The following is a 16264-nucleotide window of genomic DNA, read 5'->3' as shown; positions in this document are numbered from 1 at the left end:
AATAGTTTGAAATATCTCATGTATAGTTTTTTAAGCTTCCATAGAATTGATAATCAAAATAACGTGGAAGTTTGTCTTAAAAATCCAGTTAAAAAGATGGAGACCATTGAAACTGTTTAAAATATTCCTGACAATTGAGAGACATGGTTTCATTTCATACACTTTATTAATTGCATTGATTATTTGCCAATACATTACTTTGAAAATGTCTGATATGATGAAACTGAGATCTGGCCAAAAAAGAGACAGAGACATAGCTTAATGAAACATCATAAGAGGAAGCCTGATCATTTATACAGGTGTTAAATGGTGATTAGAGAGGCTGAGAGTTAATTGTTTCAATATTGATATCTAACAATCACAGCATCTTCAGAATTGCTGAACAAAGGATCGGCTTGAAATGAAAAGAACATAAGAATAAAAATAACAATAGAAATCTAAAGTGAAATGAGAGAAAATTAATAAATAAAAAATATATGGTAAAACACTAGTAGCAAAATTATACATTTAGTAGACAATTGAGATTGGAGTGAAGTTTTTCTTCTGACATTCTCATTTCTAATAAATTTATTCAAAGAACAAACCAATGTCATACGACAGCACATAGTTGTCCCTCCCTCCCTCCCTCCCATTTTTTCTCTCCATTAAAAGTAAGCTGTGGAAAGTTCAAGAAAATTCTTCATTTGATTACTCTTGATCCTTCAGATTAATTTGATATTATTCAATGATCCCTCAGAATAGATGTAACTGGTAATTTGTCTTGGTTAAAAAAAAAAAGTGGGGGTCTATTACAATCACCTATCTCCCACTCTTCTAAATTAGACACTGATGTTAGATATAGTTACAGTTTTATAAAATGTTGGCACTAATTAATCTTGATTAGATTACAAATATACTTGCACGTTTTTTAGCTATACCAAGCTGTATTTTTAGTCTCCAAATACCATGCAGATATGATGTCACTGACATTCTCTCTTGAAGAGTGAGCTAACAAACAAAATATCTCATTCATATATGTTTAACATACATTTCAACCTAAATAATTTGTCAAGACCATTATCTAAGAAATATTAGAAATTTGCAACAAGAAATACACAAAAACTTTCGCCAAAGAAAGCAAAAAGTTGTTGAAACATTCCAGTAAAAACACATATAAACAAAGCAAAATACTGTTAGCAATTAATTCATTGCCAAAAGGATAAAAGAAATGAAATAATGAAATGGTTTTAACAGTTCTAATTATTTTAAAAGTCAACTCAAAGAATTTGATAGAAAATTCTTCCAAATGCTTTGTATTTTACAAACCCAAAAAAAGTAGTTAAGCAAATGTTTAAAACAAAGATAGCTTTGTGTAACATTTGAACAACTTATATTGTAAGATCAGATAGCAGTGACAAGAGAGATTTATGTTGCAAAACAGATTTAGATATATTTCCAAACTTACATAAATTTGTCAAATTCTGAAAATATAAAAGTCAGATAGGCTAAGCAATTATTTCAATGTAAAAATGTAGATAAAATCTTACTTTTTGTTAATTATTTTTGTTTATTATTATTATTATTATTATTATTATTGCAGTTGTTTTGGAAATCATGTGTAGCAATGTTATCTTTTTTCTTTAACAATAATAATAATCTAAAATATGCCCCTAATTAAATCAGCCAACTTCTCAGTGGTTCCCAGAATAAATTTAAGAGTTTCCAATAAAACTCAAGTCAAAAAATAATTTAGCAAAGACAGCTTTAAGCTGCTGACAAGTAAATAAGAACAACAACAATAATAGTTTCTAAAGTACCTTTGTTATTGATAAAATAACAGAACCAACTTACAATGACTAAATAGTGAAAATATTAAAGATAATTTGAGTTGCTTTACATCGATGTGATGTAAAACAGGGAACATTGGTTTAGGAATGGCTATGACTACACATCAACTCCCTGCAAAATCTCAAATTTATGTTTTTCTTGAAAGTTTTGAAGATGATTGAAAATAATTTTTAAAAAAATGTAGTAACAATTATGAAAGTAAACTTTAAAAATATAAATATCATTAAATAGAAGACAACAATTGTGGATGTTTTTGATTTTTTGTTGTTTTTCTTTTTTTGTTTTTGTTTTTGCTAGTTGCAGAAGTGTGATTAGAGTAATGCTACTCATGAATGACCAACCCGTACTAACTAGATACTATATAGGAAAGTAGCAATAGAAGATAACAGTTAATTAATAGGGCCCACTCCATATATATATATGTGCCACTGAAGACTAGTGGCAATGGAGAAATTTGCAAACAGGAGCTTGCGAGAAGAAACTAAGAGTACAACTTCTGGTGGGGGTCAGTACGTAGAATCTAATACGCCATATCAAAATATTTACAACTCTGTCACAACATTAAGTTTCCCCAAAGTTATTCATTAATGTACCAGCCACTGATGAATGTCTGAGGAGACCAGTGATGAGCACACTTTTTTCATTTTTTTTTGTGTTTCAATTTAGAGGTACATCTATACATATACACACACACACACACACACACACCTCACATGCATACATACAGACAATCATCCACTTCTATAGGCAGGCAGCAACCATTTTACATACACACTTTGAATCATGTCAACAAGTGATGAGAAAAGTACGATAAAAAGCAGTCAATTATTGTGCTTATATGGAGGACTAACTAAAAGAAATTGTCAGTCCTGGGTGCTAAAGCTCAATTCTTTCACTTGCAGAAAAACACAACTACAGTCAGTGATTTGAAAACTTTTTTGATCAATGAGAATAAATAATTTTAGTGTGGAAAAATTTCTCACAGCCAACAAAGAGGATCTTCATAAAAATGTTAAAACAATTATAATTTGCTTTTATCTGTTTTTTTTAAATTATTTTTTTTTAGAAAAAAAAACGAAAACTGAGTGCTTTTTTTTTTCTTTTTGTTTGGTCTCATAGAGTTGTTTATGTTGCAGTCTGAATTAGTTGCACCGTGCAGTCTGCTGCTGTCATAGTTACAACCCTATACTATTCAAGGAGTCAAAACAGACAACTTATTAGATAGAAAACATCTCAGAATTTTTCTTTCTTTTCTTTTTCTTTTTTTCTTGGAAGTGGTTGGTGCTTTTTAGCTCAATATTTCAGTTGTCTGAAGAATGGTGCATCTCCAAGCAGTCTTTTGACAACACTAAGGTTGGTGATATGAAGTTTTAAGAATAGTTCAAATGGAGGAATATGTTGCAACTCAAGTTGTTTTGAAGAATTTGGAATTCCAAAGGAAACTTGCAAAGTATCAATATGTAGTTAGACACAGCCTTGAACAAGTCTGTGATGTGACAATGTTAAAATGATTTGATACTTTTAACTTCAAGAATGGTGGGAGAGAGAGGAAATGTGATGATAACCATAATAATGGTTGATTTACCCTCAAATGTTAAAAAAAAAATGTTTTTAATAATGTTAATTGGCCAAAATTTGTCACTGATATGACTAACAAAACATTGTGTTATTGTTGGCACAAAGAAATGGTTGTTTTTTTTTCTTTCTTTTTTCTTTTGTTATATTTGAGGCAACAGAATTGTATTATCAAACTAATGCTAAAAGGGAGGGAGCTAGGTAGAGTGGAAGATATTTTGGCAGTCTGTCTTCCAGTTGTAAAATGTAATTTGGTTTCAATAAAGTTGGTTAGCAGCCATTGGAAGCATTTGAATTCCATTAAGTCGCCAACAGGTTTCAGATGCTGAGGAGGGTGGGGAGGGACTTTCTTCTGAAACTACACTAATTGACACCCCACCACACACACAATGACCTGGTTGAAGTATTAATTCATCCAGTGAAGATAACTTACAAAATATTAAATAACGGATGTTACTGTTAAGTCTTTAGCTGCTGCATGGAACTGGAAATAAATCAAAGAGGTCATTAAACAAATAACTGACATTACAAACAAAATATATGGAGCTCACTAATTGTAAAAGTATTTAATAAATTAGTACATCAAGTTTTCTGATTGGAGTGAGTTATCCACAGAGTTAAATCACACCTTTTACAAGCTGTATCCAGTCAAATAACTGAGATTTAAAAAAATTCAACAATAACAAAAACATAAATAAAATAAAAACACACATACACACATATTAGAAAGTAAAAAAAACAACAACTTTGTACACTGAAAACATTTTGTTTGAAGCTCTCTTCCCCCCCTTTATTTGTTTTCTTAGTTGTGAATTTCAGTTGAAATATCAGTCTTTGTGACATACTATTCAATTCTGCAGATACATATATTTGTGGGCAGCAAGTGTAAAGAGTAAGATATATATATATATATATACATACATATATATATACATACATACATAAAGAGAGATAGAAAGAGAGAGAGAGATGGGGGTTAGAAAACAGAAGTTATTATAATCAGTGAGAAATGCACAGCGGCAAGTTGAGGCACAAAAACACTAAAATAGCAAACATGAATAATGAGCAAAAGAAAATTGAGATAACAGTTTTAATGGGAGGTGAACAATAAACACAGAAATAACAGACGTTGACAAAAATATTGACCATTAACATTCGACTTAACAGTCAACAGAAATATCTAGATCTTTAAAAAAAATCTTAGTATTACTTCATAGTCAAAATCTACAGCTATTTTAGGAAGCTGTCAATTTAATTTGATAAACTTTGTAGAAATTTAATGAATAAATTGTTTCATTATAGAAATTCACAATGAATAACGTATTTTTTTAATATTGTTATTCAGAGACAAACTCTGAAAATATCAAAGTCAATTAATACAACAAATTCTAATGGTTGTATAAAGTTCCCCCATAATTTTTGTAGCATATGAATAAATGTCAAAATCTGTTATAATTAGCTAAATCAGAAGAAGCAAATGAAATTTCAGTGAAACCTCAGAGAATATTCAACAAGATGAAGCTGGAATCATTTGATTTAGGCATTTAAAGAACAAGAGAGAAGAAAAAAATAAAAAGGTATAGTTTCGGGGGTTTTAACTTTCTAGAAATAGGCCACATGATGGTTTAATTAATTAGTAAACCTTAACACTGTTTTATCAGGTACACCTGAATAGTCAGAACCATCTTGACTGCATTATCTATACTTTTATTAAAAGTAGTAGTAGTAGTAATAGTAGTAGTAATAATAATTTCTCACATCGGCATGAAGTTTGAAATTTTTAAGGATGGAACAATGGAAAGTTGTGACAATCATGCCTTTCTCAAGAGCATCAGTGACATAAGTGAAATAAAATGGTTCTAAATGAGAAGGAAACCAGAGTTACTGGCTTGTTTCTCGGAGAACTTATCACTGTACTGTGCTGCCTGCTACGATATGTTTCTTAACATAGGAGGGCTTGAAGCCTGAGATTTTTATAGGGGTGGGGGTGAAAATAAGTTCTACATGCTTTTCCAAAGGTATTAGTGACATAGATGAAATAGCTGCAACCGGGAATTGAAACCAGGTTCAGAGTATACTTGAGTTTACCTCTAGTTTATGGCACTTGTCTGCCATCATGTATACAATGAGTTAATGTTTCTACTGAATCACACAGTCACATATTTAAAGAGGAAAGGGAATGAAACTGTGTGATGTTCATGCCTTTTTCAAAGGCATTAGTGACTAATGTAAAGTGAATCAGATCCAACTAGGAATTGAAACTGGGTCGCAGGATTCGGTTTGCTGAGAGCTTACCTCTAGTCTACAGTAGTTTCCTGTCACAATATATAATAGTAATCACACCAAACCAAAAATTATTAGCAGCACCAGTATTCATGGGTGGTAATATAACCCTTTATGAGAGGTTTTAACATGTATAATAATAGTTCACACTGGACTAATTCATTGAATGTCAGTACCAGTAAAAACAAATTCGGTATAATAGAAAGAGTTTTTTTTCTTTTGTTTTGTATTTTGTTGTGAAAAAGTGAAAAATATGTAAATCTTGTTCCATTTAAGTTTCCATATTTTCCTATTTCCAAAATCAAAATGTAGAACACCTTAGGAATACTGTAAACATTTCTGTACATCAAAAGAAATTATTATTATCACTGTGATGTTCTTAAAGATTGAGGTCTTTGTATACATTTATGCCAGATTCATGACAATAACACCCATTAGCTCCCTTCAGGCCTTAATTTAGCTGCAGTTAAGAACCCAAAGGGTAAAAACCAATTTGTTTGTTTTATTTTCCTGTTGGAATATGAAGAGGACGTTGTCGTTTAAATTTTTATCCAACATCAACAACAACAAATATGATGATAATAATAATAATAATAATAATAATAATAATAATAATAATAATAATGGTATGATCATTTAATGTTTGGAGCAGTCTTAAGTATTAGCTGCCAATCTTAGATTGAATCAATCACTTTTAACAACATTGCTGAAGAAATTAATCTACTCGAACCTTAAACTAACTACTTAAGCACTTTTGAACAAGTGAAAGGAAGCAGTGGGTTAGAAGTTGTGTTAGAAATATCTCCCATGGCACCCTAACTTTAGAGTTACTAAAATGGCATTCACAAGTTCTGACATGATTATCTTAAAACTAAAATCATTAAATTTTGAAGATAACTACTTCAATCTGATTGACTACTCTTGTGTAAACAACACGGACACAGCATTACACATTTATGGCAAATACTTATTTATCAAGTTTCCTCACAGGTGTGTCTATATACACTGAACCAATCCCAGAGGAAATGTGTATCAGATTTCACTGCATGGGTAACACTTAGTGGCTATATATCATAAAACTGAGACTGTGCCATGCAGCAGTATTATGTTATCAAGCAGCTGCAATGTGTGGTGTTACAGCATTTGATTATATTATATGTTATAGCAGGTAATGATTCTATCACAGGTAGAGCCCTTATTGTGTGACACAGAACTTCTTATAGCATTTAAACATCCTCAAATAAATAAAATACAATCAGAAAATCTATTGCAGAATTTAATTGAGAAGAACAAGGAAAGTGTAAATGAATATTACTAAATTATAATATAAAAAAAAAATTATCTACTATAATCTATCCACCTTTTACATACACTCAACAAAATTCAGTTCACTCAATCCCAAACTAGAGAAATAGAGAAATTCTGCAAGAGTGAGACATCCTTATATTGCCAACATCACAAAAATTAGGGTGCCATGAACAACCAGATATGATAGTGATGTAATGATAATAATTGTCACTTTCTTGCTTCATCTTGTGGTAAAATGGAATTATTTGGTATTTCAATGGGACAGATTTTTAAAGTACAATGTAGCTAGATCGAAAGACTGAACTGTAAATGGAAGCAGAAATGCAATTCCACTACTGACACAGAGACACAAATGCAAACATTGCTTTATGATAGATGAAAGGCATACACATATGTTTGTAATAGTATTCACTGAGATAAACTCAGAGAAGCAAATATATAACACACACACACACAAAGCACTTAGTTGACAATGTATGCAAGGCTAGGTAGAGCAAGATGGATTTTAAAAAAAATAATATAAAATCAATTGTTAAAATTCTATTAGAAAAGGTGAATGAACACTATAGTTCAATACCCTTTCACTTTCCAATGGTTTGTAGATTTGGTGAGCAGAAAAATAAAAATTAATTCATTTGCTGAAGAAGGCAGGCAGCAGGCAGAAAGTATAACTGCAGCAAGCATTGCCTTTAATTTCCAATCAAATGTCTGTATTTCTGTTATCTTGAAGCTATATAAAAGGAAGTTTAGGGGGAATATACATAAATAATTGACACAGTAAACACAAATAGAATGAAAAATAAAGTTAAATTGTTTTTGTAAGAGATGGAACAACAATAGACAATTTCAAGGTTATTCTTTTTCTTTTACAAAATATTCTCAAGACAGAATTCACCTAGCAACAGGAAATGACACTGGTAATATAAACTACATCAAATGATATTATTTGCTTTAAGTTTCAATAAATGCTTTTAACTAGACACACAGCCAATTTGCACTGGGAGAGGATAGAGTTGATATAATCATCATCGTTTATGTATTACTAGTAGTCATTTTATCAAATTCAGAAAGATGAAAGGCAAAAGAAGAAAAATTAATCCTCACAGAGATTTGAACTCAGAATGTGCAAGAGAGAGTTAATAAAAAAAAAAAAATTCAATCTAATGCTTTTACTATTTCTACCAACTCTAATCATTCTGCCAGGTTTCAATAGATAATAACTTTGGTTTAAAATACCAAATACTACCAATTGATGGAATAAATTCATACAAATTGAAATTAATATGGTTAGAGCTTTAGAGATTTTCTTGAGGCACAACTGGTTGGAATGATATTGTCAACCTATTGACTACTATATTCTGATATGCTCAGTTCATTTAAATCTAAACAGACACTATAAAGAGTTAAAGTTTACCACAGTAAACAGTGAGAGTAATGTATAATTAATGTAAGCATCTCATTAGCTTCTTGTTCCAAGTTCAAATCTATGGATTTATCTTGGAGAAGTGGATAGATTATTTGTGCTGGTCTGACCTTGCCCTAGATTTATTACATGAAAACTTAAGTATTCACTAGTGCTTTAACAATCATTCTTCTTCTATAATTCCATTCACATCCAGCTGTATTTGACTGATATTTTATTTTATCAACCCAAAAGAATGAAAAGCAAAGTTTGATCTTGGCAGGATTTGAACTCAGAACATAAATAGTCATAACTAAATACTACAAAGCTTTTTGTCTGACAATCTAAGTATTTTTGCCTATGGAACTAACAGTATTTAAAAAAGAAAAGGAGAAATTAATTGTTTTTTTGCAAACAGTCTTAATGTTTATGGATAGAGAGGAAGAGTGGGAGGGGGAGTATATGTGGAGCAGGAGTTAAGGAATTATTGTGGTATAAACAACATATAGTTCAGTATCCTCTTTAGAAATAGCAACACAAACTTAGTTACTACTTTTAAGAGATACTTAACCAGAAAACAAATTAAGGAAATTCTCTTCCACCCTTTGATATAAGTGCTGAAGGGTATGGGTATCTTTTGAAAACCCTTTACCACATAAACAGGGAACAGTAATATGAATGACAAAACTCCTTGTGCATATACACATTCATCCATTAAACTTGAGAGCGGTCTGTGATTTAAGGAATCTGTTACAATACAAATGAACACAAAGACTGCACTTTTCATTGATCATACCCTATTTTGAAGTGGATATCACTCTTTTGACACTTTATTCCAATGTGCATATAAGACTTTGTTGAAATGACTGCATCAATAAAAGTTAATCTTGACAAGTGACATAATTTGAACACTGAAATATTATTACAAGACCAGTTACAGAGATACTGCCTCAAGGCACCAGGTAATGAAATCTCTTGGAGTGCTCATGCTTGCTGTAATATATATATATATAGGTATAGCTGTATAAATTACATTTATTACAAGAACTTATCAAACCTTTAAAGAGAATCAACACCTGGATTTTCTGTAAATGTACTGAAGTATTCAAATTTCTGAATCAGAAGTCAATTTAGCTTTATTTAACAGTTTATCATTGCCACCACTAAAATAAATAATATTTTCTGCATGTATGATTTCAGTCACTAGACAAGACAAAAAAAGGCCTATACACGTAAATGTCTGTGTTGACATCCAAAAGAGTGAAAGTCATTAACTGAGTAATATGATACCCACTACCTGCACCCTGCCCCAAATTCACCAGTAAAGTTTGCAAGCTGTATTTGAAGCTACTTACTTTCAAGTTGGAGACTTGTAGCATTTGTCTTATGCTGACTTATCAAGTTGAAGAACCATTATTATTATTATTAAAGTTAGTGTTAACATTTAATACAAGGAATATATTTTAAAAAATGGTAAAAATTATGTGAGTATGGGAGACAACTGGACTTTTTTCAGTCTTATTAGACCTTTTCAGCAAAGGAGAGACTTCACCATACTTGCTGAAGTAGTGAAGAAGGGACCACTATATAAATGTACAAGAATGTACACTGCATGGATCAGTTTTCATTGATGACAAAATGATTTTGTTTCAACTTTCAGGTATTCACAAAAGTATACAGAGATATGGATGACAATAAATGAACTAGAAATACATTTCACTAATTTTGCAGACTTCTCATGATTCTAGAATGTTACATATTCTCTTACAAACAACTACTAAAATTTATTATTGTAAAATCTGAGATGAAAATGAGAAATTGGGATATTCATGACTTTTCAAAAGTGTTAATAATGTTAAAATGGGTCTGATAGGAATTTGAACACAAAGTATATATCCAGCACATTGAAAACATACTTGAGTCTACAATGTTAGCTGCATATTCCTGTCAAAACAAGACTGATAATATATGCAAACCAAGTTGAAGGTTTCTAATCAGGTTAAGATTTTTCCAGACCTTGTTGGTTTATATATAAGTTGTTAGAAAGGCTGAAAGAATTAAGTGCCCAAACAAATATCTAGCAATGAAATTGTGATAGTTTTACTTTTGTAGTAGGTAATACCAGAGTTTCATGGTCCTTAAGTTTGTTTTTGCCATCACAACTAAACATCATGTTGGAACTGCTGTCTGTGTGAGATTATTCTATTTATTTATTTATTTGATATCTATCCGAAGAGTAAATTCATAACAAATTCCCCCACAAACATTATAAAAGATAGATATCCTATAGGTAAAATGCTTGCCTTTCTTATAAGTGAAATAGTAGATAAGTTTTAATATACAAACATGCAACTTGGTTTTTTTTTTATATAACTATTTAGAAATGTATTTCTGGAAAGAAAGATGAAGAAAAAGATCAACAGAAAATGTTTTAACTAATGAGATGTTAATAGAGTAAATATCAGTCATTACAGAAAGAGATGTTAAAAGCTAAAGAGGCAATACCAACAATCTTAGCTGTCCCTGCAATATATCAATTAGAATAACATTAATGGAAATATCTACAGGTATTTAAGAAAGATAGTTAAAATAAAAAAGAAAAGCGGGTATGAATTTCACAGACATAATGGTAATATTTAATATTTCCTAGAAATGTATCAACACAGGCATGGGGACATGTGGTTAAGAAGCTTGAATCTCAGTCATGAAGTCCCAGCATTGATCCCACTTTGTGGCATCTTGGGCAAGTGTTTTTTTACCATAGCTTCGGGTCAACCCAAGCATTGTGAATGAAACTGGGTAGACAGAAACTGTGTGGAAGCCCATTGGATGGATTGTACCTGTAATTCAAAGTACCAGTCTTGTTGCATATTGTGTCATGCTGGTTCATACTGAGAATTACCCTAAGGGTACATGTGTTTATGGAATACTCAGCCACATACATACATTAATTTAATGAGTTGGTTGTTCAGGTGATTGAACGACTAATTGTTCATTGTCAAAAATGATAGGTGATCCATCATTATTTTTCAAACATTTTCATATGAGAAGGTAGTGGTTTAGAGAGGGAAGGACAGAGAAAAATAAAACAGTATTTGTAAAAATATTCAAAACATGAACAAATTAAAATTGTTATTCAAATATGCATCTGTAGCTTTATAAGTAAAACTATGGCTTCAGTTGTATAAAACAGCATTTTGATGTTACATATTACGATACAGCCATTTTATGAAAACTAGCCATGTTTGCATGCTATCAAATAAATTCTTACAGAGAGTGTATTTTATTATACTGTCATCATAAATTCATAACATATGTCAACAGTTAAACTAGTTTCCATTGCTTAAAAAGAAATTTTAAAAAATGGCAGAACATAGAAACATAGGGGCAGTTTTCTTCCTCAGCAACTTTATCAATTCCTATAACAATCAAATCTGTTATTTTTACTTCTCTTTATTGCATTTAATGAGTTTAAGACTAAGCTTCACTGAGCATTCACTCAAAACTGGAAGGAAATTTTACATGTGAAAAATTAAAAACATTGAAATAGTGTAAACCTACATGATATCAAATATTGAAGATTTATAGCAAATTTCATTAAAATGTTTGAGATCGAAATAAATGGAGTTCAGAGATGAAAATCATGCTGAAAGAAAAAAAAAGTCAGTATTTTATGTTGTGTGCAGCTTAGGAACAATATACAAAAGTTGTACACACACATTGTATGTATAATTGAGAATAATAACATAGCTGTTCATTCTTTTTTTTTTTTCTGAATCCTTTAGGGACCTATCTATAGGGCTGGTGCTTAGCTCTTGTTTCTGTAGAAGTAAAAATAAGGAGAAGGGGATAGGAAAAAATATCTTTCCTCCTCAAAGTGCTGCTCAATTACATATTTTATCTAGAAAAACCTGGCACCCATTCCCCACCATGGCTATTTGAAATGAAGCATGTGGAGTTAAGTGCACAGTTTAAAAAACAATTGAACACCTGCTATGAGATATGAATTCATAATTATGAGTTTGGTAGTCCAGTAGTTTATCCTCTTGACTATTTCACTTTTATTCTGTGTGTGTGTGATCAGTGGCCCTGTGATAGAATCACATTGGTTTTAATATTCACTTTTAATCATTATTTTCACAATAGTACAGGTCATTAGATATCAAAGTCTTTCAGTGTCCATCTACAACCTGGTCATAGATATTCCATTCCACTGTATCTTTGATATGTAATCATATATACTGTTGTAAAAGTAGTCCTAAAAAGTAAATAGAACAGTGTATGTGTGTATTTAAATATCCAGTGTAATTCTACCGAGTTCCAACTGTCATAGTTCTTTCTCTACACAGGATCTCAGTTCAAATCTCTTGACAGGCAGGTACAATAAATGTGTGTGTATTTAATATATATATATATATATATATATATGGAAGAGATAGAGAAAGAGAGAGAGAGCCAAGACTGAAAAAAAATTAAATAGAAGGAAACATACAAATTTACATAGCTGTGTATGTACAACCTTTTGTTTTCTTACACTCAGATATACATATACATACATATATACGTACAGACACAAACACACATACATATATGTGTATGTGTATGTATGTACATATATGTGTATATATATATATATACATATATATATATATATATTATATATATATATATATAATATATATATATATAAGTATAAGTATGTGTGTGTGAAGAAGAGAGACATGGCAGACATACATAACAGGTATGTGCTTGCAGAAAAAACTAGATTCACAATTCAAATGTGAATTTAGCAAACATGGAAGAGGAGTGGATCATGTTCAGTCAGTTAGAATACTAATTTCAGAAGACCAATTTCCATAGAGTGACATTACTGCTAAGGATGGTCTGGTCAATAATTTTTTTTTGTTCTGTTTTTTTAATTCCATTTTTCACAGTTGCATTTGTTTTTGTCATCATTTGAAATACCAGGACTGAGGTTTGAGGAAATAAAGACAATTCATCAATGTCAATGTCACATAGCTGATAACTGGTATTAAAGAGCTTCTAGTGGCATAGATGTGTGTTTGTGTGCATGCACATATATTAAAGATATATGTGTCTGTATTTGTGTGTACACATATACAGGTATGTGTATGTGTGGATGCATAAGTCAACAGCACTAAAGAGCAATCGATAGATGCATCTGATTAGAAAAAGCCAAGAAACTGGCTGTTTATCACACTTATGAAGCATAGATATTTTTGATTGATTGATATGTAATGTGTGGGTAAGCTCCATAGAGTGGCACTAAGCTCCCTGCTAGCCGAACCTACAACCCCAGTTTCAATTTCCAGTTGAGCCATTTCACTTCACTTATACCTTGGACCTGCAATTTTCCGGCCATAGTCAATCGACGGGATCGGGATTAATTAGCCCACCAAGCTGACTTGCTCTCGACACACTACATGAAGAGAGAATCTTCAGTTGTGTCACCAGCAACTCTTGTTGGGTTGTTGGTGACATATTCATTATATATATATGTGTGTGTGTATATATATATATATATAATATATATATATATATATATATATGTATATATATGCATATACACACTCCTATGTATCTGTGTGTAGACATCAGCTGAACAGCTGTTGGTGCACCAAGTTGGGGAGAGAAAACACAGACACACATAAAGAATAGACTACAATATAACCACTGTCCTGGATTAGATGCAGTTGGCACCCCTCGCAAGGAAATAGAGAAGTGGTGGTAGAAGTCAACAGTGGAATATGTAAGCCCATGTTTTACATGTTGGTGTTTTACTCATATGTATACACAATGTAACAAATACTCAACACACAAGAATGGAAAGTGGGATATGGGAAGGGGAATTAAATTAATTATGTAGATATTGGCACAAGGCCACAAATCATGGGACTGGGACATAAAGGATTGAATCAAACCAAGTACATGACTGGTATTAATTTTATCAATCCTAGAGAGATGAATGGCAAAGTCAATCCAAGTAAAATTTGAACTTGGAATATAGATGGATGGAACTAAATACTGTAAGGCATTTAGTCTCGAACTCTACCATTTCTGCCAATCCATCACTGTCATGAAGAGATTTGGGACTAAATTTGAAGGGATTGAGAGAAGAGGGGTGAACAGAAGTGTAACATTAAAAATTAAATGAACTGGGATGGGGTGGACATGACAAAAATATGATGTAGATTGCTGGTGGAGGAGGGATTATTAGAAGAACTGGATATGGAAGAAAAGGGACATAGAATGGGTATGGGTGTGTTGTGTATCCCCGTGCACTCACACAGTAGTATTCTTAGTAGTAATTGTAATAGTAATTGCAGTAGTAGTTGTTGTAGTTGCTGCAGTATTATCATCAATGTCATTAGTATTACTCGAAAGTAATAAATTCAGCAGAGTAGTAGCAGTAGGTTGCAGTATGGTGGCGAGTGGACAGGCAGTGGCAACCTACTGTCTGACACAAGTTTTGTGGCAGTAATTACTACTCTAGCTGATCCACTGATGTCAGTTGGAAGTGTCGCCGTCTCCTGGCTCAGCAAACAGACCACGTACGTCCAAAGTGTTGGCTAGATCCAGCATGCTTTTGTAGAGCAAAGGATGTTCCAGAATTTCATCTGTTGGTAACGATGGGTGAGAGGTAGGGAAATAGCTGGGACCCTGCAAACCAAGAGGAAAATATTAAATTAAGATTCTATACATTGAATCCACAATACAGAAAACAACACAACTATGTCTATGTATAACAGAATAGATAATAACCTTTTTATATTAGAGTGGAGATGGATGAATAAGCATAAAGTAAACCACACATTTCAGTTATTGTTGCTGTTAAGTTGTTCTAGTCTTCTCTGATGGGATAGTGCTACATCCAAGATGTGGTACCCAAGAGAATACTTGAGAACAATGTGTAAATTTGTATGTTGATATATCTAGGCTGTCTGAGTTGATCAGCAGTATTCCATCAAATTTTGACAACTCAGTCTTTATTGTAGAGGCCGTCCTCAGCCTTGCAACTTGAACATGCAGGTTTCATTTCAAAAGAAGTAGGTTGACTGACAATTTAAAACTCCCTCATTGACCCAAGTAATTCCCATTTTTAAAGACATCAGTAAGTCTTTTGAGAGTTATTGCCTCCTGCATTGAGCGGACTGAGGAAATACATTTGAAGCTCCCCCGATTTTTGTAACTATTTGGTATAAGTGTAATGGTTGTAAGTGTGATTTTTGTAATTTTGTGGAGACAATTGTTGACTGACAGAGTTAGTGATATACTTATACACAAATAACCATCTCTTCCCTAGTTCTATTTATTGATACTAAAGAGATTCTGACAGAACTTGTCTATGGCACCTGAAGCTAATACATCTGTTCTTTATCTACAATATTTTCACTCTATCAGATGATCTCTACTCAATAAAGAATTTGTTCTTTAATTTCAAAAGAAATTAATGGAACATTTAAGTTTTATAATTGAAAATATCATAGTAAACATAACATATCTACCTTGAAGCCACGGTGTAGAATTAAGACTATGTAACAGAAAACAAAGCGTAGCAGTAGAAGACGAAGAAAGTCATCACCAAAAAACTGCATAAAGGAATGATCTGAAGACCAAAAAGAAAAAGAAAAAATTATATCAATATATATAATGAGATAATTTCAAAAACACTGAAAATACATGCTGTTTATAAGGTCTTTCAGTTGATATTTTTAGATATAAGACATTAATATTCTATTGATAAACTAGAAAATTGCATTGTTAATACAATTAAGTTTTCGAGCTTGCTATATCATATAAAAGAAAATGAAAAGAGTATCAATTATAGTTTAGATGTAATTTTTACTG

The 16264-nt window shown here is 31.7% G+C and overlaps 1 protein-coding gene across 3 annotated transcripts in view; it reads right to left on the bottom strand.

The window, feature by feature from the left end:
* Positions 1–2480: 2480 nt before the first annotated feature.
* The window catches only part of LOC115222967 (protein SCAI), a 291294-nt gene continuing 277510 nt past the window's right edge, over positions 2481–16264 (bottom strand). For all 3 annotated transcript variants that reach the window (XM_036511837.1, XM_029793385.2, XM_029793386.2), the window contains 2 exons: positions 15922–16022; positions 2481–15076 (listed from right to left, as the gene is read on the bottom strand). In XM_036511837.1, the coding sequence (XP_036367730.1) occupies positions 14924–15076; positions 15922–16022 (254 nt within the window). In that variant the 3' untranslated portion in view covers positions 2481–14923. The remainder of the gene's footprint in view (positions 15077–15921; positions 16023–16264) is intronic.

The sequence above is a fragment of the Octopus sinensis genome, linkage group LG21, assembly GCF_006345805.1.
Source record: "Octopus sinensis linkage group LG21, ASM634580v1, whole genome shotgun sequence".
Taxonomy (NCBI): Eukaryota; Metazoa; Mollusca; class Cephalopoda; order Octopoda; family Octopodidae; genus Octopus; species Octopus sinensis.
The sequence above is the reverse complement of the archived record's forward strand: the minus strand, read 5'-3'. Positions and strand labels throughout refer to the sequence as shown.